The 26,800-nt window shown below is 36.3% G+C and overlaps 5 protein-coding genes across 5 annotated transcripts; 4 read left to right on the top strand and 1 right to left on the bottom strand.

Moving 5' to 3' along the window:
• The first annotated feature begins 527 nt into the window (after positions 1-527).
• nudt13 (nudix (nucleoside diphosphate linked moiety X)-type motif 13) lies at positions 528-7,298 on the top strand. Its single transcript, XM_079476049.1, has 8 exons — positions 528-1,001; positions 2,498-2,637; positions 2,716-2,823; positions 2,935-3,041; positions 4,269-4,394; positions 4,503-4,614; positions 4,728-4,882; positions 6,598-7,298. Exons 1-8 carry the CDS (start codon positions 904-906, stop codon positions 6,790-6,792), a joined length of 1,041 nt encoding a protein of 346 aa, XP_079332175.1. The 5' UTR covers positions 528-903; the 3' UTR covers positions 6,793-7,298.
• Positions 7,299-7,375: 77 nt separating this feature from the next.
• LOC306905442 (uncharacterized protein) lies at positions 7,376-9,855 on the top strand. Its single transcript, XM_079476051.1, has 3 exons — positions 7,376-7,548; positions 7,632-7,794; positions 9,421-9,855. The coding sequence occupies exons 1-3, from the start codon at positions 7,416-7,418 to the stop codon at positions 9,833-9,835; spliced, it is 711 nt and encodes a 236-aa protein (XP_079332177.1). The 5' UTR covers positions 7,376-7,415; the 3' UTR covers positions 9,836-9,855.
• dnajc9 (DnaJ (Hsp40) homolog, subfamily C, member 9) lies at positions 9,548-12,625 on the bottom strand. Its single transcript, XM_079476050.1, has 6 exons — positions 12,128-12,625; positions 11,667-11,847; positions 11,193-11,333; positions 10,855-11,109; positions 10,672-10,755; positions 9,548-10,424 (listed from the first exon to the last, which is right to left on the bottom strand). Exons 2-6 carry the CDS (start codon positions 11,838-11,840, stop codon positions 10,320-10,322), a joined length of 759 nt encoding a protein of 252 aa, XP_079332176.1. The 5' UTR covers positions 11,841-11,847; positions 12,128-12,625; the 3' UTR covers positions 9,548-10,319.
• Positions 12,626-16,397: 3,772 nt separating this feature from the next.
• Positions 16,398-21,587, top strand: LOC306905849 (sterile alpha motif domain-containing protein 9-like). Its single transcript, XM_079476792.1, has 3 exons — positions 16,398-16,447; positions 17,592-20,682; positions 20,801-21,587. The coding sequence occupies exon 2, from the start codon at positions 17,691-17,693 to the stop codon at positions 20,184-20,186; it is 2,496 nt and encodes an 831-aa protein (XP_079332918.1). The 5' UTR covers positions 16,398-16,447; positions 17,592-17,690; the 3' UTR covers positions 20,187-20,682; positions 20,801-21,587.
• A 1,579-nt stretch (positions 21,588-23,166) lies between these two features.
• Positions 23,167-25,373, top strand: LOC306906180 (endonuclease domain-containing 1 protein-like). The gene is made up of 2 exons (XM_079477329.1): positions 23,167-23,513; positions 23,644-25,373. The coding sequence occupies exons 1-2, from the start codon at positions 23,211-23,213 to the stop codon at positions 24,193-24,195; spliced, it is 855 nt and encodes a 284-aa protein (XP_079333455.1). The 5' UTR covers positions 23,167-23,210; the 3' UTR covers positions 24,196-25,373.
• Positions 25,374-26,800: the final 1,427 nt, after the last annotated feature.

Genomic DNA, 26,800 nt, shown 5'->3' on the forward strand with positions numbered 1-26,800 from the left:
ACCGCCAATAAAACCTTAAAGAGGAAGAAGAAGAAAACTAACACTTTACAATAACAGTACATCATGTACTAATGTTCAAACTAAATGTTACTTAAGGATAAACCTTGACTACAACATGAGTCGCACGAATTCATGTGTGAATAACGGCTACCTTACTTACATGTTTGTTAATTCATGTATTAATTAACACTGGGCTAAGTTAAATGAATTAAAAGTGCCCTGTTTAAAATACATAAAGTATTTTTTGTGCCTTTCCCATCTGTAAATATCTAAATAACACACAGTTTCTCTTGTTATTATTCCCATTTCTGTACATTATTCTAATTTTATATATGCAATTGTTTTAGATCTTTTGAAACTGTAAATCTACATGTTGTAGTTATGGTTAATTCTTGATAAGTACATAATAAAGTTAAACTTAGTTTGAATATAAGTACATGATCATTAATGTTTTGTTATTGTAAAGTGTTACCGAAAGCTTTTATTTTGTGTTCTGTCGGGTTGCACAACACTCGCTAAGCGCATCTATAGCGCTAGGTGGCGCTGTTTTTCCACATTCACTCCTCGACCACCACACCGACAGATAAAACAACAACAACAGCTACTGTTGATCATTCACGACGGATTTACGTCCAGTTCGCATGAAAAAGAAGTTACAATGTGAAGCTTCTAAATCAAAAAGTATACCAGAGTGTTTTATTCTAGCTGCGAATGTTTAAACGGAAGTGGACACAGGCAACATTGCGAAACCGCCTCCATCTTTGAACTCGATATAGTAACTTTGCAGCGTCCTGTTCTGTGTTTGTTATTCTGCGTTACAACAATCAACTGACCATAAACAATCATTCATGAAAAAGCTTTGACGAGAAATCTCATCTCAGGACTTCTACTTGAACAGTGAACATGCGAGGCAGACTCGAGAGGGTTTCGTGGAAACTTCTGCATTCATTCAAGTCTCCGGATCTCTCTCGCTCGTGCTCTGGATATGTGTCTCGTGTCAGGTCTCTTATGCTTTATGTCGAACATTAATCGGGCTGTCGTTTCATGATATGCAACGGCAATTAAATGCTTCGTAATACTAGTCCAAGCGTTATATTATATATTGGTTTTAATGGGATGGTTCACCCCGAAATTCTGTCATGTTATTCGAAATATCTATTTGTGTTCTTCTGCATATGATGCATTGAAGAACGCTATTAACCAAACGATCATTTGGTTTTATTTTGTTTGTTTGAACGCAAACCACTGTGACATTTCTCAAAATATCTTTTATGTGTTCCACAGAAGAGTCAGGGAGAGATTTTGAACAAACATGTTTTATTGTTAATAATGTCCTCTTAATATATCAATATCATATGCGTTTTCATTTGAATACTAAGGCACATAACACGCAGTTATATATAGGCCTACTATATATATTTTTGTGGACAAGACATTGTCGTGCTTCGTAAAGGCTGTGCTATTAGTCGAAAATTAATCGTAATCGTCAAGTTTTGCCTGAACCATTAATCGAGGTAAACGCCGTCTAGCAAGGATCCTCTTCTTGCACACATTTCCTTTACTGTGGTTCAGCAGTGCTATTTCTTTATATCTTTTTCAGTTAAATTCAGAGTTTAAAAGCCATGTTTTTTCTGTTGATTAAATGTTAATGATGAGTAATCGTGTTAAATCCCAACATTGGCCAAAATAATCGCATTTATGATTTGTGGCAATGCTTAATGCCTACAGTATAAACACCGACTGACCTATATCAAAGTACTCAGTCTCAGAACGTTTAATAGTTCTCAAATTATGCACTGAAATGAAAAATAAATGTATATGCTATGACTCTTTCTTCGTGGAACATAAAAATATACAGTGTATTTTGAGAAATGTCTCAAGTTTTGCCTACAGAATGGAAGTCAATGGAATGGTTCTTCAAAATATCTTCCTTTGTGTTCTGCAGAAGAAAGTCATACAGGTTCGGGGTGAAGATGAGTAAATCAAATCCGTCTCATTTTTATGTGCACTATATATCCCTTAATCCTGAAAAACAGAATGAAAAGGGACGAGTTATTCTAGTAAATGTGTCTTGTTTCTATAATTTACATTAAAAACTAAAAAATATTTGTGTCAAGTATATTCACTTGTTTTGTTTATAATTATATAATCTCTAATATTATTTTGTTAATAATTAAATAAAATCTGTTATTAATGTATTTTCTAGGTAGCAGGTTTTAAATACGTTTGTAGATACGATTATTTAATTAGAAGTAACTTAAAATATAAGTTCAGCTAACAATATAAAAAATAATTCAATGCATAATTTGTGATCTATTAAATTGTGATCTAAATAAAAGCTTTCATCTTCCTAGAAACATGGCCATGTGAACTACCAGTACTGTTTAGCGTATTGACAAAATGTTAAATGCGCTCGTCTCCTGCTTGTAACTTGCTTTGGATGAAAGCATCTGCCAAACAAAAAAATGTAAATCTAGTATCTGGTGGTCATGTGTAGATATCTGATGAGGTTGAAGGAGGATGATGAGGCGTGTCGTGAGGCGCTGAAGTCCGGGAGTTTTCTTCTGTATTATAATCTTGCACCGCTACTGAAGAGCAACAGCAACGTTTACAAACCATCTTTTCTGAAAGCTTCAGGTCTGAACATGACAGAATTTGAATGCTTTTAGCACTCAAACAAAAACAGTCTGAATTGAAGTCTGCCTGGTTCTTTAGATTTGGAGAATATACTGAAGAAGATTGGTAGGGACAAACACACCGTTAGTGAGTCTGTTCTTCTGGGATGCAATGAAAATGGAGAAGCACAGTTTTCACTGGAAGTGGGTTAGTATTATGCTGTACTTTTCTAGTCTACATAACAAATCATTTTTCAATGGTTTAATGGTGAACAAAACTAGAAAGTTTGACAGAGATCTCGTCATTTCTTCATCACAGGTGATTTGGACCGCAGTGTTTTGGAGCAGCAGTGTGGGGGTGTGTTTATGGACCTCTCAAAAGCTTTCTTCATGTTATCTGGACCAGAGGCTCCTATTGTGACAAAAGTATACACCTGAAGTTTCCTTCAGATGCTTGCATGACTTGAAGAATCAGTAATGCTGAATTATTACAGCAAGCAAGTGGACCGTTGTCCTTCCGTTAAATGCCATTGACAGAAAGGTTTCAAGTTTGATCCCAAGAGCATCCATAAGCCAAGTTTGATTTGATGCTGCTTCTACCCTGTCAACATCTTTCTGCTTTAGTGAGGGGTTGTTAATGCATAATTATTGGGATAGTTCAAACAAACATTTTAACTTTATTAAGTTCTTCAATATATTTAATAATTTGCCTCCATTGACTTCTACTGCATGGAACTTTCTCCATTTTGAACGACAGGATTAATAAATGATGGGATTTGTTTGGTTTGAACTATCAAGGGGCGTAACTTTGGCGGGGACACAGATGACAAAATCAACACTTGAGCAAATTACGCCTATGGAACTATCGCTTAAGGAACTTCAAGGAAATGACCCGCGTGATCTCGCTACCATAAAGTCAGACTAACAGAAAAAGACAGATTATCACCAGAAGAATTGTAGCAACATTTCCCAGATGCAGAGAAGCCTACTTGCAAGGATAGCTTATATTAAATTACCGTAAAACTAATTTATTTACTTATTATTTTCTCACCCCCCGAGTGTTACAAACCTTTAAAACATTATTTGTTTTGCTACACACAAAGGAAGATATTTGGAAGAATGTCAGTTACCAAACAGATCTCATCCTCCATTGACTCCCATTACATTTTTTCCTTACTATGGCAGTAAATGGGGGATGAGATCGGTTTCATTACTGACATTCGTACAAATATCTTGCTTTGTGTTCAGCAGAACAATGAAATGAATACAGGTTTTGAACAACCTGAGGGTGACTAAATGACGACAGAATTTTTATTTTTGGCTGAACCATCCCTTCAATAGAACTGATAAATAAAACCTATGACATTAAAATCTGTAGTTTCCACACCTCTTTAAGAGGCTACCCAAGTTCACAAGGATTTAATTGAAATTTCCATAAATCATTTGCACTTTGAAGATACGTCTTATTTCTCTTTGTCAATCATTTTATGCAAAGCACTTTGAATTGCCCTTGTGTATGTGCTATATAAATAAACTTGCCTTGCCTTACAAGTCACTTACCAACATTAATAGACGTGATCCAAGTTAATGGTACCAATAGTCAACCAAGACTCGCATATAAATATATTAATAAAATACATGTTCATATTTCAGGGCAAAGCTCTCCTCCAGTGGCACCAGACGAATGGTTTCTGCAGTGCTACAGGGCAGCCCACCATCAGGAACCAATCCGGAAGTCACCGAATCTGTCACAGCAGTGGGATCACGTACTATCCCAAGGTAAGCAGGAGGTCTTCTGTCAGGCAACAGGACAGCCGTATACCACAGGTCATAGCATCTTAAAGGGACAGCGCAGTGAGATGCTCTTGTCCGTGTGTTGACTTACAGATGTCTCCGGTGGTGATCGTGCTGGTTTCTGACGGGAGCAGATGCCTGCTGGGACGACAGGCCACGTTTCCTCCCGGCATGTACAGCGCACTCGCCGGCTTCTGCGACATGGGTGAGTCACACTGTTAAATAACATCTACTGTCAACAGCATGTGTGGTTTTATCAGAAACATTTGAAAGCGTGTGGTGGTTGTTAGTTAAGCTTAAGTGAATCTCCTCCTGTAGGGGAGTCAATGGAGGAAGTCCTACGCAGAGAGGTGGCAGAGGAGGTGGGACTCGAGGTGGAGACCCTACAGTACTCTGGATCACAGCATTGGCCGTTCCCACAAAGCTCCTTTATGGTCGCCTGCCATGCAACTGTGAACCCAAACAATACAAAGGTGAGACCTAGATAAGTGTTTCCCAATCCTGGTCCTGTAGGAACTCTTGGTCCTGCACATTTTCCAAAATCTCTCTGATCAACCACACCCGTGCTTATCGATTTATCAGCTCATTCGTAAAGAAGATGCCAAGACCTTAGGTGTCTTATATTATAGTCACATAAAAATGTGCAGTGTTAGGGGTACTCCACAACAAGGATTGGGAAACACTGACCTAGATGATGCTTTTGTATTTTTATACTGTTATAGGGTTTTATTTTCTTATATGTAGCCGCAGAAAAAGGAGGAGACCATTTCACAGAGTGTTTTTCTGATTTTACTTTTTATAGGTACAGTGCCTTGCAAAATTATTAATCGCCCATCATTTTATTCACGTTTTGTTATGTTGCTGCCTTATCTAAACTACTTTAAATTATTTGTTTTTACATTAATCTACACTCCATGCACAATAAACTGTTTATTGGAACTTTAGCAAATGTATTTAACCTAAAAAACTCAATTTAGTACTTTGCATAAGTATTCATACCCTTAACTCAGTTGTTTAAAGCACTTTTATAGACTCAAATCTTTATAGGCATGATGTGACAAGCTTTACATATTTGGCAATTTTCTGCCATTCTTCTCAGATCCTCTCAAACTCTGTCGGTTGGATGGAGATCATCAGTAGACAGAGATGTTCAGGTTTATACAGTGATGTTCATTTGGATTTAAGCCCAAGCACAAGCTGGGCCACTGAAGGACATAGACAGAGTCGTCCATAAGCCACTCTTTGTTTTCATTGTTTTAGCTCGGTGTTTAGGATCGGTGTCATGTTGGAGAATGAACCTTCTGCCCTGTCCGAGTTTCTGATTGATTCGTTTAAAGATCCGTTTTTGCATATTTCAAGTTTTCATGCGTCTTCACTGAGCAAAGGCCACTCTGACAAAAAACTCAGATTGTTGGAGTGCTGCGGTGATGTATGTCCTTGTGAAAGTTTCTCCAACATCCATATATGATCATGGAGCTCAACAAGAGTGATCATCAGCTTCTCGGTCACCGCTCTAACCAAGACCCTTCTCCATCGATGGCTCAGTTTGGACAGGAGGTCATCTCACGTAAGAGATCTTGTGGTTCCAAACCTCTTTCATGAAGGATTAATGGAGGCTACATGCTTCTGTGAACCTTCAATGCAGAAGATTTTTTTCAGAAGTCTTCACCAGATCTGTTTCCTGCTAAAATCTTTAGGAGGTTAACTCCACCCGAAGTGTAGAAAAATCAACAAGCAAAACTAATGCATCTGAGTTTCAAGTGTCCCAGAAAAGGGTATGAATACTTATGCAATAAACTTATTTCCGTTTTAGTTGTCACAAATCATTTTTGTCATTGTTGTGCATGGAGTGTAAATTTATGTACTTTTTATATATTAGTATAAATATATATATATATATTTGTACGGGGCTTTTATTGGACATGTTGATACTGGACATTTTTCTCTGTAATCTTCAGATTCCATCAAACAGCTCTCCTTAACTTGGACATTAGAGGGGACTTGCTGTTGCTAAGTTAGATCATGTATAAAATTGTGAAAAAACACAAAAAAAGGAAAGATTTGTCCAGAGATATGACAAATTTCAGTATTCAAGCCTATTGCCGTTTGTCAGAATGTGCTAATTTGAAAATGAAGTTAGTACTGCAAATCTGCTATATGTAACCACAATCATTGATGTCTGTAACAGGTAAGCGTAGACAAGGCAGAACTAGAAGATGCGCGCTGGTTCACTTTAAAAGAAATAACAGAAGCACTACAGGTAAAGAAACCGCCACGCATCCCCAAAGGAGAGCCACCTGTGTTCTGGGTCCCGCCTTCTTTTGCCATAGCCAATCAGCTCATTCAGGAATGGGCGAATCAGCAACAACTGACAAGAAAATAACACAAACTCAACATGGACATTATTTGTACAATATGCAGCTACACAATGCATTCAGTTACCACTTTGACATTTCTTAAGACTTGAAGATGAAATAGACATGAAACTGTGGAATTTGTACAGGATTAACACATTGATGTGGACTTTTACGTGTGTTAAAGGATCCTCCAGTAATTTTAAATGATGACTTTATTTAGATTCTGATCATTGTTGTGTGATTTAGTAACATTGTAAAGAGGTGTCACTCACTGCACATCTACCTCATAGTACAAATAAAAATATGTTTTAAGAAAATATTTTAGAGTAGACACTTTCAGAGCAATCGGATATTATTTGAACATATTATAGGACAACAGAATTCAATGCTGAAGGCAGAAAGTGGGTGGTCGGTTAAAGTGGGCAGAATGACAATAACAATGAATAAACAATACTAAATGATTAATATTTATAAGATGAATGACATTAGGGTTTTGCTGGATTTTTTCTCATTCCTCGAATTAAAAGTAGACAAAACAACAAAATACTGTCGTCTTTTTCTCGTGATATTTAGAGATCTGTGTACTCCGGCTCAGATGGTGGCGCTGGTGCACTAAAGTTTGTTTGCTAGAAGAAGAAAGGTAGTCAAGATGGACGCGGAGTTGTTGTTATATTTGGTGTCCGAGAATAAGGAATTGTTTGATAAAAACCACAGCGAGTATAAAAACACAAGGCGGAAAGAAATACTCTGGCAAGGAATTGCGGACAAAATTGGAGTTGACGGTAAGTGTTAGTTGCGCAGCGTTACCTGACGTTATGGAGATGATGATCATACGCGCGCTAAACTCTCTTCAGTGTGTCTGCAGTGGAGGACGTGAAAGCTAAATGGAAAAATTTGAGAGACACTTACACGAGGAAGAAGCGAATGGAGCAGGCCGGCAGTCGCGGTGGACGGGGTGCTAAGAAAACGAAACAGTGGAGGTACATGAGGGTGATGGATTTCCTCGATCCGTCTACGGAACACATAAGGTATAGACGGTGTTAACGCATTGTGATTGGTAGTTTCTTCCGTACATCATATGCGCATTGAATTGTTATTGGTCGGTCTTTGCTGTTCGGCCTCCGAGCGCACGCTGATGTAGGGGTATTCTAGAAAGCAGGGTTAACTTACCGACAGTTTAGCTCTGGGTTGGTTAACCCGAACCTTGTTTACTCGGGCTATATCTCGGGCTGTGTTACTTGAAGGGTAAGTTTAATCAACCCCAAGAAAGATACCCAGAGTTAACGTGAACACATTGTCAATGGATCAGAGGGTTCACGAGTCACCATGGAAACAACCTTCAAGTTTTTGACTGTAAAACAACGTTATAAATCCGATAACCTAAATCAGCATCAGTGTGGGATAAAAATGATGTTATTTTTATATTGTGTTAAACGCTATAAATTCATTATTTAATTAAATAGTTTAAACATGTGTACTACTTTTACACTGAAATATTTAAAATATATAGTCATCATGGCTGTCTTTGTTACATAAAGTGTAGATTTGTTGATATGTTTGTATCTGTTATTCTAACGTGTCTACCATGTTATTTTACCCAAATTGTGTTGTTTCTATGTATTTGATCACATTGTTCATTTTATTAGGCAGTATTAAACCACTTTTTTGTTCCTTCTCTGTATGTTCCTTAAAAACCCTTTTTTTGGTTTTCTGAAAACAGACTTTGCATTGTGTCGGCTTTATTTGCAGCAGTTGCTGATGAAGTCGTAGTAATGGAGTCTCTTTGAACTGTATGAACGGCTACAGTTGTCATCATTTTGGAAAAACTTGTGTTATGCTTTTCAGTACGATACACTACGTATGATGATGAATTTGCAGTAGGAATGAACGTCTGCTGTGATGGAGGTAGAGGTTTAATGTTAGGCCCAGTTACGTCTCCAATATGTTATGTAGCCTAATGTATATCCCTTTCAAATAGACATACATCTTTCTTTTAAGCCATGGCTTTCCAAATGTTAAATGAGGTGTACTAAAGGCCTATCTTGAAAGACCAATAGCAAATTGTAATGTACAGCTAGTATGAAAACACTTAAAAGTATTTTGATGTTATTGGTTATGTATCTGAATTAAAGTAAAAAAAACATAGTTCAACTTATCCTGGGAATCAGGCCTGCATCAAATATTAGTGGGAAGAGTTATGAGATCCAAATGCTTAATAAATGATTCTGAAGTTGTGCATACAATGTGGAGATTTAATAAGAGGCCTAAACCTCATTGTAAACACATAAAGCCTTACATTTATTATTATTATTTTATTTTAAATGGTTACAAATCATAAAATTAGCATAAAATCAGTTGTGAATGCTCAATCGCAACGGGTGGGATTGGAAATGTAATCATCGTAATACTGTAAAATTATAATATATTATATGTATTTTGGCTTCCATGGCCAACACATAACCGGCTTTCTGGAATACCCCCAATTGTACTTTCATTCCAAAAGCAAGACATTTTTAATGACAAGAAATGCAACATTTTGCATCTGCAATTTAACATTTATAACAGTAGAAAGCTTGTCATTTGCAATATTTGTACACGGACAAGACTTTTGTCATTGTGGCTTATCACAGTGCATGGTTGTGATTTGTTTACAGCGTTTCATTGAACACTGTCCCAAACAAAGTTGAGGAGGATGAGCCAGAAGACGACAGTGAAGCAGAACCAGCCAGCACCAGTACAGGGACGTCCGTGTCCAGTCCAGGAATTCAACCCTGCACCATGAAGCGAAAGCGGACAGGGACACTAGACATGTTAGAGAGGTATTTGGCGACTAAGGATGCCAGGGAAAAAGAGAAAGACGAACAGCAGCTTGATGAAGTTGATTTATTTCTTCGCAGTTTAGCACCTGCGTTAAGACGCTTGCCTGCGTCAAAACAGTCTTTGGTGAAACTACAGATCCAAAAAATTATTCACGACGCAGAGTTTGGGCAACCCAGCTTTCAACAGATGCCATCGGTATCGCCAAGTAATCAGTTGTTACTACAGTGTAGTGTTGTAAAACCCACTTGAAATGTTTTATATAATAAATTAAAAAATGAAAGCATTGACTTTTCATTGGTTTGATTGTATTACACACTACTTGCATGATGTGTCTTCCTACATGTACATGACCCAGAAAGAAAGTGAGTCTATATAACATCACAACATACAGATCTCCAAAGTTTATTACATTTAAATGATTATGCTTTGTTACCAATAACACATTTAAAGAAATGCTGAAACGTGAAAACATACAAAGCGGTCTCCCGTGGAAAAGTTGCAGGAACACTAAAAAGTACTTATTCTGTAGTGTGAATAAGAACACACACAGCAAAATTGACACTAACTTCACTGTTTTCTGTTACCTGTTATTAGTCACATGGATCATCAAATGGTGTTTTACAGCTAGAAAATTATCACTATTTTTACAAAAAAGTGCCCTCTTCATAATATTTACAGTTCTGAAATAGCTCACAGAATGAAATCTATCATCGTGATTCTCCTAAAACATTGTTCACTTTTTCTTCCCTTTCCTTCCTGCCGCTGGCTTCTTGCAGTATTTTGCCTCCAGATCTGAGATGAGGGAGTTAAATCCATTTTCTTTAGACTTCTGTCTTTGCTAAGTGTAACAAAATGAACAGTGGTCAACATCATCAAAGAAAGAAACCAATGAGGTTATAAACATTTGATAATCAGAAAAACTAATACAAAATGCTTTTATGACATTTCCTAATACGACTGAGAATTGTCTTTTAAAATATTCTGAAGAAACTGTGGTTATTTTATCCCATTAAAATAGTAGATTAAAGAGTTGAGAATCCTTTCATTTGTTATTCTAGCACTTCAGGAGTTGTTGCAAATATTACCTTTATCATAGCGACCAAACTGTCCTCGCTGTTCAAGCCCATCTCCTTCTGCATTTCCTCTGCCTCCTTACATTCTCTCTCAGCCTGCACAAAAACAAGAAATACATGTTTATGTTACTCAACATTGACTTAAAATCATATTTGATTTTCATTACAAAACGCAATACTTTATAGACACGGTACCTTTCTTTTGCGGTTGTTTTTCTTCTTGACACTCTCATGTGTGAAGACTTTGTAAACTGGCACCTCTTCAGCATCAATGGCCTTCTGTAGTATGTCTTGAACTCGAGGTTCATCTTCATGGGTACAGCACAAGGCAGACTCCATGATCAGATCCATGTCGCCTTCATGCTGTAGGTACAATCTCTTCAAGTCTTCCATCTCCTCATCGGAGCCTTTATACTGTTTCTCAAAATCCAAGATGTCTTGCTGTGTAATCTATGGCAAAATATTGCAACATTAGCAACTGATGATTTATAGGGAATTAAGACATGTACAACAGCACACGGCGTAAGAAATACCTTGGGAAACAATCTTCTCCAATGTTCCTCCCAATTGCGATCTTGACTGAGCGAGTCTGACTCTTCATCCACGATTCCCTGTTCATCATAGACCGCTCTTTGGTCTTTGTCAGCCAACACCGCATAGACCTTTCCCAGCACCTGCAGAATCAATGTAAACTTAAAAGATTGTACAAGGTACCAGGAAAATTAAGCAGAGATAGTGTGGGAATAAAATAATTCCATAAACATTTAACGAATTGACAAAATACATGAATGAAAATGTGTTAAATGTATTAATGTGCGTTATTTATGTAAAACAATTCTAATTTGATGCTATTTAATTATTACAGCAAAAGCTCGCCTAAACCGGGCTTGGGCTGACTTAACAACCAAAACTGGAGTTTCAATGTCCTCTATATGATACACCAGCCCCTGACAGAAGGTGCGTACAGTATTTTTTTAAAGATCACAACAGAAAAATCCAGATGTTACCTGAAACTTGGTGGTAGCTAACTCGTCTTCAGGAGCTCTGTCAGGATGAACCTGCAGAGACACTTTATAATATCCGCGTCTGATCTCAGCATCCGATGCCTCCTTACAGACACCCACGACTTTATACAGATCTGAGGTCTTGAAGAGATCCTCACACTGCTCCAGCAAACCCATCGCTCTTCTAAAGACAACGACATGCATAAAGCAACATTCATTTTCACTGACCAAACATAAGAAGATGTTATAAACAATAATAGTCCGCCTTTAACAATATAGAGGCATAACGGAAGCATGTTCTGCGGGAAACCCGCTCGATGAGTTTGTCAGACGAGTCTACTAATGCAGATAAACACATCTAGCCGACAAAGCAGCTTCATAGTCACAGTTCATGTACTACTTATTATTCTGGGATTTTATGACGTTGTGCAGACCAACTTAAGTGGTTTCAGTCGTGCACTTACCTCTGAGACACCGGTTATAAATGACAACAAACAAAACAGCTCAAGCCACCAGACACTTTCAGCACAAGCAGGTCGCGCCAATTCCTTTGGCGCGTTGTGTATACGTCACCGAACGTCATTAATGCGTAACCTAGTGACGGGAGAAACGAAGCTTTGCGAATCTTTAAATCAATTGAACCGATTGCTTCGTAGAATTGGAGAATTTAACAAAATCTCTATTGCTTATAAAAATTCAACAAAAATATAAAGTTGTTAAAATGTAAACAGTCGTTTTTTTCAACTAAATATCCCGCCTGTTTGTTACCATACAGTGTTTTCATGGATGCTCTTTTCGTGTTTTTTCTTTTTTTTGTGTGTATTTAGAATTTGAGAACTTTGTATGGTCTATTGTCTGATCTGTATAATATTGTAATTTTAAAAGATTTATATTAATGAAAAAAAACGTTGTAACAGCAACGAGATCTCAGCGCAAACTCACAATTACAAAACAATTGCAAATTACGTGTCATGTTTTTAAAATAAGCTTTTGATAGTTAATGATTACCATTAAATGTAAGTGCTTTTAATCTGTGTCTTAAGTCTTATAAGCCAATCAGATCACTTCTTTTACTTATACAAGTGTAAGGCCTGGGAACTTAGATGGCCGAGGATTCCGGTACCCAATAACACCTTTAACTTTCCAATAATCACGAGAAACTGGTATTAACAGCGAACTTTTATTAGGGTCCTGTCGGGTATCCCGGAGCAGACGGGTAACCTCTCAGCTCGCTCACCCTTATGTCTCTATTTCCGGAATATGTCTCTCGCGGAGAGAGCAAAATAAAAACACCAAAATAAAAGTCATTAATAAAATAATGAATCGCCACATTACAAAATAAAATCAAAAACAAATATTAAAATGTATAACTGACAAAATCTGCTCCACACAAGTTTAAAGCTTGTCAGACAAAATAAATGTAGTGATGTCTGCCGGGGGAAATGTTCAAATCTTCTTTTTGAAGAGACGAATTAATTAATTAAATGAAAGTTTTCCTGTTTTGTAATTTTTTTCTCTTATCAGAGATGTTGCTGGTATGTAATGTGCTGTGTGTGTGTTCAGAAAGCTTTCAAAACTCCCAGTGCAACAGTATAGATGACCTCTGTAGACTGATTTATGGTATTTATGACTTTTTCACCTCTTCCACCATCCTTTCTTTTGTTGTTTTAAGAGCCTATTTGCCACAACCATCTTCCTCGGGCCGTGCGAAAATAAAATATAAACGATTTGATGTGTAATAATTTATAATGTGCATTGTTCCGGATTTGAGGGCTTAAAATCTGTGTTCTTCACTGAATATTCAATGTGAAAATCTTCCCACATGCCTTGTCTGTTTACTGTTTTATTAACCTGCCTAGTGAAAACTGATAACTTTAGCAGATAACTGGTAACCTTTAGTACATAATTGATCACGTGGTTAATTTCATGACTTCGTTAAATCATCGCCCCCTAGTGGCGATGGTGAAGCATTGTTTGCTGAAATGTAAAAATTCTAAGACGTAATTGAATGAGTGTGAGCTGGAGTATCATAAACTATAAGATGGCAGCCGAGACAGAGACCATAGACTTTTCAACAAAGAAGCAATGTGGTGGAATCATATGCAGTGGATGACAGGGAGTTAATTAAATCTAATAATAATTATACAGTTATTTAAAAGATGTTAAATCCATTTTAAGGATTTGTCTTTTCTTTAGCCTATACAGCTGTGAGTGCAATATATGAGTAAATGTGAATCAGCAGCTTATTTTATTAAGTCAAAATTAAATTGAAGCCTAAATGGATAGATATTGTAATATTTTTGCACATAATGCAAACTATTTTTGAAACTTCAATTTTAACTTTTGCATCTGTGTCGCCATATCTGAATAAAATTGTAGGTTACTTTGTGTATCTTCATAGGCTGAAGTCAGCCGATGTTAAATTTCCCACAAAATCGCACAGATCAACGTAAAAATAAAAACAATTTAAAGCTTACTGTTGTAAATCAGCTGGAGTTAGGCATATACTTTTTAACCCTGAGTTTTATGTAGTTGCCCAATAACTGAATTTTGGTTTATAAGTTATGGATTGCAGTATAGATTACTTTTTTTGAAATAGTTAGATATTTGTTTTCTTAATTCAGTCACAAATAAATGGTGCCATGCTGCTGTGACTTCACCATTGCAGGCTCACTATTGGCTGTTTCAGAGGTCAAGGGTCATTTTGATTTGTCTTAAACTTTACTGAAGAATGCTTTTAGCTTCTTTATAAAAGTCCTACGCCTACTTTACGCTTAAGTTAAACATTAAGACTAGTCTAAGTTCATATTTCTAAGAAGTTTTACACATACGGGGTCCTGTCCAGTTTGACATGCGGTCCGAACCACTGATTCAAAGATTCGTAAAGGTTTCAAAGGTTCATGAGGAATTTTAAAAGCATTTAAACAATGTAACACGTTAAATATGCTTCAGTATGATTCATAAGATGTTGGGCCAGATGCATAAACATAGTTGCTAATAAGACTTTTCTTATCAAGAAGACGTTTAACAGCTACTCGTTGTAGTTAGTTTTCAGTTTCAGTTGGACCAATCTACCTTTTATGTAAGCGATTCAAAGAAGTTTTGACCAGCCTTGAAGAAAATAACTAGTTGACTCACTTGTTAAACTAGTCTGGCGGGTTATGCAACTGCCACGTTGTCTTTGTGAGTGTGAGTATGTTTTTTGTTCACGTGGATTCTGTGCACTTAGAACCTGTTTATTTGCCCATTATTGATCTCATTACTTTTAAGATTCTAGCAGAAAATATTATATTGCAGTGTTTATACACCACACATTCAATATTGGCGTCTGAAGAATGCTTATTTACATTCGCAATGTACTGAAGCTTCTGTCCTGCAAAAAGTACTCGCAAGCAGACTTCTGAGTGCTGAAAAGATGAATGGGACACGTTATGGACACATAGACTTGGCAAGCATGTGCAATTTAAAACCACGATACTGCAATGTCTACATAAGGTGTGCCATTTGGAACAGGGCCTGAAGGCCCCTTTACGTTTTTGTCTTTTAAATATTTAACTATTTGTTTTTTTTATTATTTAAATTGCTACATATTATAGTCCCTGTCTGTTTCCTGGTTTGTTTGAACAGTCTCTCTTATTTTTCATTTCCCAGGATCTTCCACGTTCCTGCATCTGTCTTCTGTCAGTCATCACACATGCCAGCGATTTCCCTCATCATCTCCATTACATTTCCTGTTTCTCCTCTCCGGGGTTTAGTCTCATCTTAGTGAAGTTTCCTTTAAATTCTGAATCAACTGTTGTTAATATTTATAATTATCTCCAGTTTGTGTATCCCTCCGAGGCTCTCGGTATATCTTCCTGTGACAAAGATATAAATTTGTACCGCCCGCAATGTATTTATGACAATTAAACAGGATAGCTAATAATAATGTACCTCTACAGTATATCTGTAGATAAAGGGGAACGATGTACAAAGTTTGGGGAATAAAGAAGTCAGGAAATAAATAAAAGCAGGCTGTCTGTCAATAATTTATTGGAATTATGAGTTTTAATGATGAGTTTTAATGTGTAAAATGGGCTAAATTAATGTTGATCTTTTGAGACGATAATCAAGTTTTTCAGAAGCGGTTTGATTTGGATGTTTATATGGGATACAGTTCCCTCATAAATATTTTTTAAATTTTCCTTACTCTTACCCTTAATTCCCCAAACTTTGCATATTGTTCCCCTTTACCTACAGATATGTACTGTAGATGTACATTATTGGTACAATTTGTTACACTGTAAATCCTGTTTAATTATGCGGTACATTGTGGGCCGTAATCTAAAAAGTGTTACCAAATGATAAATATCTAACAAGGAAGAAAAAGCTGTCTCGTGCTATTTGTATATTATTCCGCCACTTTCATTGTTTCCTAACTTTCATTTTCAGAGAAGTGAAATTACTTTTGTGAATATTGCTTGAAAAAATCTCACTGACCTCTTTCCAGTACATACGTATATTACTCTCACATGATTGTCATAGCATTGACTTAAAACTGTCTTTGATAAATCTATCAACCTGACAAAATGATTGATGCATTAAAGATAAATGGCAAATCAAACACCAAATTTTATTTCAGTTTCTAGTGATCTTTTCATAAAAACAAAACTTAATTCAGGTGTAACAGGTTTATGACACAAATATTGTAGGTAATTTTTTTGTAATAAAAGGTCCAGAGAACCGCAGTAGCCTATTGTGGGTTGCAACCGAGTACTGGACAACAGCTCACTGACAGCAGAAGGGTAAGACAATTCATGCATTTCACTATCATATAAAAGTGTATTTATGATTCAGCTACTGACCTTGTAAGTTGCAACCTGTTGTCGGACAATGTTTGCTTTTATTAATGTAAGTCTTTTTTTTCCATCAAAAGAATAACTTTAGTTACCACGTAATGCAAAAATGGTAGAGCACCAATACAATGACATGTATGACACTGAAAATGAAGTGGCCCATTGGACCTTGTGTTCTTCAGCGTGGAGCTACTGGTCTACAGAGGTGGGTAGAGTAGCCAAAATCTTTACTCAAGTAAAAGTTAAAGTCACTATCTTAAAAATGACTTGGGTTAAAGTAAAAATGTATGCAATGAAAAAACTACTCAAGTAGCTAGTTACTTAGTAACTTTGTATCTGATTATACTGTATAGGCCTACTATACATAAAAGTCATAAAATGCCAATATTTTAATTATTATTATTATTATTATCATAAGCAGATATCTTTGCAATACACACACAGAGACTACAGAATAGACAAACAAAGAAGAGATAAGAATTTCTGTAAATTTAATCTAGTCCTAATATCAATGTAGACTACACAACTATTTATTTAGAATAATAGACCATGACAAACTAAAGTAAACCTGCAGAGTTTTGCGTTTACAATGCATTTAATTAAACTCTTTTAAAGCATTTCCCAAAATGTTCCAAAATATCTGCAGTGCTCATGAAATACAATCTGATTTTAGACTAAATGAATGTTTTCACATGTTTTGTCACACGTGTGTGTTGTGAAAAGCTCTTAATTTTAAACATACAGTAAACCGTGAACCACACGCCCATCAACAAGATCCTACCTTCTGTTCTTCATAATGTATATTTCTGCAAACCCACGTCTCTGTGTCTAACAGGTCCCGCGCATATACATGTTGCATATACATGATACATGTTGATGTATTTGACGAACGGGTGTAGGTTTGGTTCCAAAGTTTTTAGGGAACATTGCAGGGATGCAGGAGACAGATCGTATTATTAAAAGAAACAAATGAATGTCTTTTATGCTTAACACATCTGTTAGGTGTCATCTTCATTCATCTTTCAGAATTTTTCTTTAGTTTTTATTCGGCCATTTTTCTAACATGAGAATGATACTTATCTCTTTCTTCCAGGCATATCGATTTCTCCTTGGCACTAGAATAAAAACGCACAGGAATTCTCTAAATTGAACAACTCTGATAGAAAAACTGACAAATAAAACAGGACTGAGAATGTATACTTTACCTACATCTATAGACAATGAAACTATCCCAGTTCCAACCAGTCTTAGAGATTCCCTCTCATTCCTCGATGTTGTATGGGCTAATATGTTTGAGACTGAAGACATTAACCCTGACGCAGCTAGACAGCAGCAGACTGATTTTCTTAGAGGAGCCCCACCACGGTGGCTGAATTTTTACACATCAGAGCATCAGCCGACACTAAAATCAATGGTTGAAAGGGACGGCTTCAATGATTTAATACAGTTGGTTGAGCAAAGAAAAAGAAAAGGCTCTTCCATCACTGATGTTTCTTTACAATACCAGCCTGGCAGTGGAGGGTCAACTCTCGCCATGCAGGTGCTTTGGCATTTCCGGAAAGATCTCAGATGTGCCAGAGCGATCGTTTCAGGTCTTAACACCGAGGAGGTGTCAAAACAAGTGGTGGACCTTTTTGTACTGTCTAATGAAGAACGTGCAAACCAAGATAAGAGAACTGTGCTGCTGTTACTGGACACCAAGGAAAAGATGGACAATGATCTGCCAATCAAGAAAGTTCTTTGTAAAAACCTGATTGAGGAAATCCATAAGAGGGACATCATGACAGACACTCCAGTTGTGATCATTTTGAACTGCATCCCTACAGACTTCAGTCTAACCGACACAATGATCATTCCCCCAAATCTCTCTGAAGAGGCAACAAAACAATTCAAGGAAAAATTTCTGCAACAGATCCGACTACAGGAGAAAACCCAAAGCAAAGTTACAATCATTAATCTGCACTACAAAGACAGCAGCGGATACACACTGCTGGTCAGTGAGGTACTGTCAGACTTGAGCGAGGAGTTCACATGTGAAGCCCTGAGAGAACCATTTAATGCAGATATTGAAAGTGAGATTGAAAAAATGGCAAAAGAATTGCTCAGCACATATAAAACGAATAAAAAAACTGTGCTTCTCCGGCTGGACCACAAAAATGACAAGCCGCTACGCTACTTATTAAAGAATCTGCAGTCAGAGCTTAAGTGTGCTGATCGTCCTGCATTCATCATTATCAATGCTGTAAGCAAGAGCGCCATTCGAGTACCAGGTGATGTGAAACTTAAAATGGAGCTTTTACCAGATGAGCAGGAGAGGTTTACTCAGAAGTTACAGGAGGTGCAAAAGGAACACAAGAAAATGTCACAGAAGTTGCATGCCTTTAACATAATGCAGGGAGGTTTCCAGAAAGAGGATGCAGAGAAAGTAATCACAGAAGAAATGGCGAATCATATTGAAAAGAACCCAAAATCAAGTGGAACAAGACTTCTCAGTTTTCTGGCTTTGGTAAATTCATATGTCCCAGGATCACACTTTTCAAAGCTTTTGTGCAAGCAATTCATTGACAAATCAAAATGGCACCCTTACGAGAGAAAACCTTCACTGGAAATTATCCTAAAGCCTTTCGGGGATATCACAGTCATTTTCTCAGAGGGACAACAGAAAGCCAACTGCATACGTCTGGCACATCCAATGATTGCTGATGCCTGTCTGAAACTGTTGACTAAGCACAATGTGACAAAATCTGACATTGCTTGCGAATTCTTGAAAAGCATGGTCAGATCCAATGAGATCAGTTATGTACAAATTTGCAAGAGCATGCTGGTTACAAGGCCCAAGGGTCTGATGGATAAAGAAAAGTTTTCCAAACTGGTTCTTGACATCTTGGATGAAAGTGAAAATAATATTAAGCAGTGTATTGATTTGTTGAAGCCGGCTTCATTTCTCTTCTCAACAGACCCGTTTTATCCTCAAGCACTTGCACGTTTCTATTACATTAAGGTAACGGGGGAAAACAAATTTCAAAAGGCAGAAAAATGGGCAACAGAGGCCATTAACAGAGATCAAGAAAAATCTCATATAAAGGACACATTGGGGCAAGTTCGCAAAAACCACCTGCGAAGTCATTTTAAGAAAACATCCAGAGAGATTAAAGTGCGTTTGGCCATTGCACAGTCTGCCATTGATGCATTTAGTGCTGAAGCTGAAGCAGCTGAAGTTGAGTTAGAAAAGGAAACCACATTCAATAATAGGTGCCAGTTTGGTTTTCTCCAGGTTTGCAATGTCATTTGTGACATGAATCTAAAAAAAGAATACATCAGTGATCTCAGAGGTGATGTTGAGTCCAGATATGATTTCTTTGAATGGTATCTGGTTTACTCAAGACCAAGCTTCAAAAGAGAGGAACCAGACTACTTTTGTGAAGATGTTGAAGAGTGCTATATGCACTATTTTAAACAGGGTGAGCAGACTGGTGAAATGACCCTAAATGAGAAAAAAATGAAGTCTTTTGCAGGACTACTTCATTTCTTACAATCTGACATCAATGTGCTCGAACAAAATTTGAATGCCATCGGAAATCCACAGTCCGATAACGAAACCCAAATGGTTCATTACATTCTTGCCAACATCATATTGAGTCAGTTTGATAAGCCGTGTGCAAATCTTCAGGATCTTCAGGCCAAGTAAAAAGTGCTTTGGAAAACAGGAGAAAAAGACAGAAGCCCAGAGTTTTACCTCTTGATTCTTTTGCTCTTTTGGCCTGATGAAGCACAGCCGGGAATCCCAGACTCTCCAAACCTTGAAGAATGTGTCCAATGTATGAGTCAGTCATATGAGAGAATGTATCAGAAATACCTTCGCAGGCGCTATCTGGTGCCTCTGTTCTTCTTAGGGAAAGGGAGTGGTTTGCAGAGACTGGTTCATGCTTTAAAATCAAACTTAAACCAGACTCAAGCTGATCTGGAGCAACTCACTGAAGGTGATGAAAACGCTGAAGTCAAATGTCTTCAGCGTATCAATGGGAAGGTGTCAAATTTTAAGGTGTTTGCTGTTAGAGATGGGCAAAAGATTCTAGTCACCCCTCACAATACAGTCAGTGTGACCAAAGAAGGTGGGGTGTCTTTCTATCTTGGCTTCACGATCGAAGGACCTGTTGCCTATTACATCAGATATGATGAGAACTGTAAGTAAATTACTTCCTATTTCAAACTCATGAAACACTTTCGTCAAACCTCTGTCAGTATTACCCTATCAATTGTATTTTATTGTCATTGAAACATTCTATTCACTTTTCTCTACAGAGTTTATCTGATTTGTGTGATCGCCTTGGTGACAGCGGGATGGAATGAATCTCTGAACTCAAATGTCACATCCAGGACAAATTTTTAAAAGAAAGACAGAAAAAAGAAGGAAATATAGAAAGGTGGGGTTGATATAATACGTAGAGTTCAGTTTCTAGTTTGTCGATAGCTTACATTCTACCATTGGTTCTCTTCTCTTAATTCATCACATCTATTGGCCAGAATTATCTTCTGTGTTTCTTCACACAGATTATGAATACTTATATTAAAAACCATTCAATTTATAGGGGATTTTTGGGTCACATATGTATACTGTAAAAAGTCTTATATGACAACTGTATGATGTGGTATTAGCAGAAAATAACGGAAACAACTTATATTCATGTAAAAATCAATCAAAGTTCTTAGATTGAATCATATGCTAGTCATATAAGATTACTTAACATTTTGTGTCAATTGTGTTTTTGATTTGATACATTTTTAATAGCGAACTGCTTCATGTGCAGACTCTTTAAGCCTTCTGTGTTTCTACCTAATATCTAGTTTTTTCTAACAGCAATACATATAACTACACTATAATACGTATAATTGTTTACCTCAACTGTAAGTCACTTTGGATAAAAGCGTCTGTTAATGACTAAATGTAAATGTGATTATTATAGATGTTTTCAGTCAAATTTCCTATATATCTGCAAAGTAACACAATCAAATTATACTGATGGGAAATATGTAACTGTATTTTGTGAGAAAAGAAAAACACTTTAATAAATCATTTTTGTCTAAAATTTTAAATCTATGATTACACATGACTCTGATTGATAGGGTTTATTACAATAGTGTGTGTGATTTAACAATAATGAGTCCAGACAAAGGATTATGGGAAACATAGTATGGGCAGTCTGGGTAATGAGGGGAGTGCCCTCTAGCGGCACTCCAGATGTTGACTGACTTTGAAGTTCCCAGAGTGCTTTGTTCACAGCCTAAGTTTGAATATTTCTGATTCTTTCTACGATTTTATAGGAGAATCTCACTATGCAGCTTCCTTTCATAGTGTTTGAGGAACTGATTTTTTATTTTTTATTTTAAGCAACTTTATAAAAATTATGATCGTCATTCCTGTCTTAAATTTTTGCCTTTTTAAAGAAGAGAAGGAATTCATCAGAATTCTCAATCAGAATTGTCTATTTTCCGTGGTAACAAACAGTCATAAATGCTCATATGCTGCAACAGTCAGTCTATTGAAGTATGATGTTGGTTCAAAACATATTTTAATAAACAGTAACATATACTTACATCAGAACAATTTAATACATAAAAATGCAACTTCTGTGTGAAAATAATGCTTGAATCTGAGTTATGATGTAAATGCAAGCTATCATCATGACCAAAGGATGCCACAAAAAAAGCATTTAGGCTATTTTGTGTAAATGAACACTATTAACTTTTCAGTTTGTTATTTGTTTATAAATGACAATACCATTTCAGTTTTAAAAAGTAGGCCCTATTTGTTCTCCTTATTATGAGGTGGTCAAATAATTTTTTTAAGCCTTGTATATTTTATCGAAACTTGTTTCCAAAACCTGTTCCTTTACACACAGAAACTTCATTTGAGATGTATTTGCATATTTTGATGGTTTCTGTTTATAAAGCCAAATACTCCATCAGAATCAACTTTTGCTTTTACTTTGAATGTTATAACTCCGGAGAGCTTTTTAATCTTGTACACAAAATGAACGGTCAAGGAAATAGAAATACGTACAACTCCAATTGTAGATGTTGAAATGAATTGATTATCTTACGGACAGATTTCAATGAATTAATTGATAAATCAATTGACATTCTTATTTTAATTTACTATCAGAATGTCATACTTTAATATGGTACAGCACATTTTCAAGGTCTAACAATTATAAAAGAGCAAAAAAGAGCAAAAATGAAATGAATACTAGAAAGAACGGCTGTCCCTTTATTTATTTATGCAAAGAAAAAGAGAAACCATGTGCTCAATAAATTCAAAATCCTGTATTTTTTTTCAAAATACATTTATACAGTGTATAGTTATTTATATAGTGTAATGATTTTTATTTACAGTAACAAAGGCATAACCTGATGACATTTTATTCGTAAGGGTTGTATATTGTTATAATTGTATATTCTCTATAATCTGAGACATATTTCATGTTTATCAAGCAAAGATTTGTGTTGTGTTTTTTTAACTGAACTGAATTTTGGGAAAATAGTAACGTGACCTATAAGACAAATTTACACAGGATTTAAATAACCAAGGCAAACTTTAAACCTGTGACTCCCTGTCCCTCCCCTCAAGACACTATATAATGGACAGCATAAACCTCCTCTCTGCAAACTCTCTTCTTGTCCTCACTTAGACAGCGAATTTAAGAGATTCATCATGAGACATCTGGTTTTCTTTCAGTTACTTTCTTCTGTATGTTTCTTCACTTTGAGTGAAGTTGTAGATAATAATTTTAGTAAATGCAGAAAGTTCTTTTTGAACGACATACCTCCTGACTTCACACCACCAGTAGGCGTTTCAGTCAAGCCCATCTGCCAGTGTCTTCGGGGTGAAAATGATAATCTAATTTATCTGTATGCAACTTTATACAGCACAACCTGGAAGATTCCCATCTACTCTGCCTACGTGTTTGGCAGCCCAAATATTGGAAGATGTGACAATTGGTACATTGAACCTCAGGTACTGTAAATATTGTCAATTATAAATAATTTCATATTCACAAAACGTAATTTTTCTTCATAAAATAACAATAAATAATGTCTATTTTGAATGTCTGAGGTTTTGTTGTTTTTTCTCATTATACCTTCAGCTGGATGGAGAAACTGAGCCATACATGCGGCCTAAAGGCTATGGTAAAAATATTGGTAAAAATCAGGCTGTAGCAACAGACTATGAGAACTCTGACTATGATAAAGGTCACCTCTATCCAGTACTTCACACTAACAATCATCTATCAATGCTGGCTACATCCACACTGACCAACGTGGCTCCGCAGGATCCAACTTTCAATCAGAAGGTTTGGCTGGAACATGAGAAAGCTGTAATTGAAGACCTGAAATCCTGTAAAGTGGCTTACGTGGTGACTGGTGTAGTTCCTGACACAAACAAAAAAAAGATAGGTAACTCTGTCACTGTGTCAAAGTATTACTGGAGAGCCACCTGCTGCGAAAAGGACAGTAAGTACATAGGGCAGGGCTACTATGGACCGGACAACAATGAACGTGTGACGAATTTAAATATAAAAAGTCTTCAGGAAAAACTCAATGAGTTTTACCAAATTAAAAATTTCAGAATTTTTTCAGACCCGAGTAAAAAATACACAGCTGATGGTGCACTGTTACAAACAAGCTGTTTTACATAACATGTCTATCTACTCTCATTCCTTCTTCCTTCTTTAATAATATATGTAAAAACTCTTGTGGGACATCACGTCATTAAAAATAGTATGAATAGTAAATAGTAAAAATAGCTATTTTCAGGTATTCAGATATTTACATAAAAGACACGCTGCATACGTGCAGATAGTCTGTTCTTAAAATCAGGATTTGGCTGCAAATTTCTGATCGGTTTTGATTCCTTTGTCTGATTAATCATCATATTCTTTACCATTAGAAGGATTCAGAGGTTAACAGAGTAGATTCCTGGCTCATATTTTCCTTACAGCCCAGTGGACCGAGTGTTATAACACTTTTTGCTTAGGTCTCTATAGAGGCTTTTTTTGCTATTTGTATCTCAAGACATGATTTGATACGTTTCTTTGTATCTGCTTTATATTATACTTGTTATAAAACCAACTGTTTTAAAAAAGATTATTGACCTTTCTGTAATACATTTATTAGTTCATATATGTTTTTCATTAAGTTCCTCCTTGGAATTTATAGTCTGTCTGCTATTTGACCTGTGTTTTGACTTGCATAACCTTATATGTTTTGCTTATAGTCAGTGTTTTCTTGTACAGCTGCTTTGTAACAATGAAAATTGGAAAAAGCGCTATATAAATAAAGCTGACTTGACATGACTATCTCTTACAGCTTTACTACACTTATCTGTCCACCATGGGACCGCTTTCCTTTTCCTTCTCGGTATTGTTTCTGCCACTGCCTCAAGTATATCCGCATAAATCTTTCCATTCAAGTTATCAATTTCTTGATTTGAGTCAATTTCTATCATTCCGACCTCACACATTTCTTCAACCTGTTCCCAGTTTGCATTTTCAAACAACTATCTCCATTATTATGGCCGCATTGGCTTGGATGAATGCAAGCTGACATCAATACCTAAGGAGGTCACACAAAATGTTTTGGCTATTATGTGTATACATTAAGACTATTAAGTTGTTTCAGTATGTTATTTGTTAATATACGACAATAAAATTTAGATATTACATTTATTTATTAAATCGATTTTTGTTTGCATCCTTAGTTTTCTCTGTCAATCACTGAACTAAATATGTGAAAAGGGAATAAAACACTTTCTATTGTACTGCGAATGTTGTGATTCTGCAGAGTTTTTTCTTTATTAAAACAAATCAAATGGGCCAAAAAATAGACATTTGTACAACTGTGATATGAATTGTGATTGAAATATTGAAAATGATCAGGCTATAATTTACTGACAGTCAGGTTATCCACAGACCGGAGACACAGAGGAATATCACAAACTTGATATTGATATAAAGATTACAGACTTTTAAACATGATAACACCACAGAACATACAGACAAACCTTGTAAATGCATTTAAATACATTCTATTTTCCACAATGTTCATGTTAAAGCCTAAATCGCATTGACTCAGATTCAGTTGTCCTTGGTCTCGCAGTCTTCATCTGGTGCTACTTTTAAGCTTTTCTTTTAGGTACATACTGCAAATCTCTGCCCATAAAACACATTTTTGAGGCATCTGTTACATTCTATTTTATCTTGTCTTCTAAAGATTTTTCAAATGCCTTTGGTAGATGTACTTAACAATCTCGCACTCTCAAGCCATAAAGTTAAAATTCAGCCTTACACTCTTAGACAGGAGTCTCAGCAGGAGAGATGAACATAAATGGATAAAAAGATAAGCTGAAAGATTGAGATCTTGAAAGAGTATTGAATTAAAGGAACAATCCAGGCAGCTAGAAAACAGCTTTTTCCCCTTTTGAAGATCCAGATCCTGCTTCAATAAAGCTTGCTTATACCCTTTAGTTTCTAAATTACCATTGCTGCAAGATAAGATTGTTGAAAAATAGCCTATGGGGGCGATAGGTGGTTAACACATCATTGTAAAAGCAAGTTCACTTCTTTTCAATTTTATTTAAAGCCAGAAAATATCTAAATTCCCAGTATGCATTTTTCAAGTTATTTCGGGGGAAGAGAAAACGTCACTCTTCTTAACATGAAAAGAAAATCTTATACTGACATTATGCAGACAGTAAACCATTTCTAGATTTGACAGTGGACCCTGTTTATGGCTCAGCATCTCTTGTAAACTGCTAAGCTTTGGGCTGTAGTTTGGTATTAACAGAGTTGGTTGGAACGTTGGTAACCAAACAACAATGACACAATGACCTCCCCTTCCACAAAAGAAAGAACGCCACACAGGTTTTCAATGACATGAAGAGGAATGAATGGTGAAAAGCAGCATAAACTGACGCTCGGCTTTGACGAGAACAAAAAAGCTTAGGGAACAATTACACAAAGCAAAGCTTGCTGTGTCAAGACCCTGAATTGTTGCTGTAAATTCAAAACCAATAGCAGACCAAGGAAATATTAATAACTAACAGTCAACATATTATTTATTTCCTGCGAGCATTCTGAAATAAAGCCTATTTGCTGATTCGCTGTTGATTGTATTTTTGCCAAATAAATTGGTCAAATAAATAAAAGCCTACATTAACCAAATTTGATGTTTTGTAACATACTTCTCACATCATCACTTCCTACCCTCACGTTGTTCAAAATCTGTATGCGTTTCGTTATTATT

This window comes from Barbatula barbatula (assembly GCF_947034865.1).
Source record: "Barbatula barbatula genome assembly, chromosome: 16".
Taxonomy (NCBI): Eukaryota; Metazoa; Chordata; class Actinopteri; order Cypriniformes; family Nemacheilidae; genus Barbatula; species Barbatula barbatula.

Coding starts and splice junctions, on each gene's coding strand:
- LOC306905849 (XM_079476792.1), top strand. CDS start 17,691: ATGTATACTTTACCTACATCTATAGACAATGAAACTATCCCAGTTCCA.
- nudt13 (XM_079476049.1), top strand. CDS start 904: ATGCGAGGCAGACTCGAGAGGGTTTCGTGGAAACTTCTGCATTCATTC. Junction 2,824..2,934: donor ACAGTTTTCACTGGAAGTGG/GTTAGTATTATG, acceptor TCTTCATCACAG/GTGATTTGGACCGCAGTGTT. Junction 4,883..6,597: donor TGAACCCAAACAATACAAAG/GTGAGACCTAGA, acceptor TGTCTGTAACAG/GTAAGCGTAGACAAGGCAGA.
- LOC306905442 (XM_079476051.1), top strand. CDS start 7,416: ATGGACGCGGAGTTGTTGTTATATTTGGTGTCCGAGAATAAGGAATTG. Junction 7,549..7,631: donor GGACAAAATTGGAGTTGACG/GTAAGTGTTAGT, acceptor GTGTGTCTGCAG/TGGAGGACGTGAAAGCTAAA. Junction 7,795..9,420: donor CCGTCTACGGAACACATAAG/GTATAGACGGTG, acceptor ATTTGTTTACAG/CGTTTCATTGAACACTGTCC.
- dnajc9 (XM_079476050.1), bottom strand. CDS start 11,840: ATGGGTTTGCTGGAGCAGTGTGAGGATCTCTTCAAGACCTCAGATCTG. Junction 11,334..11,666: donor TAGCTACCACCAAGTTTCAG/GTAACATCTGGA, acceptor TTGATTCTGCAG/GTGCTGGGAAAGGTCTATGC. Junction 10,425..10,671: donor GTTTGGTCGCTATGATAAAG/GTAATATTTGCA, acceptor TGTTACACTTAG/CAAAGACAGAAGTCTAAAGA.
- LOC306906180 (XM_079477329.1), top strand. CDS start 23,211: ATGAGACATCTGGTTTTCTTTCAGTTACTTTCTTCTGTATGTTTCTTC. Junction 23,514..23,643: donor ATTGGTACATTGAACCTCAG/GTACTGTAAATA, acceptor TTATACCTTCAG/CTGGATGGAGAAACTGAGCC.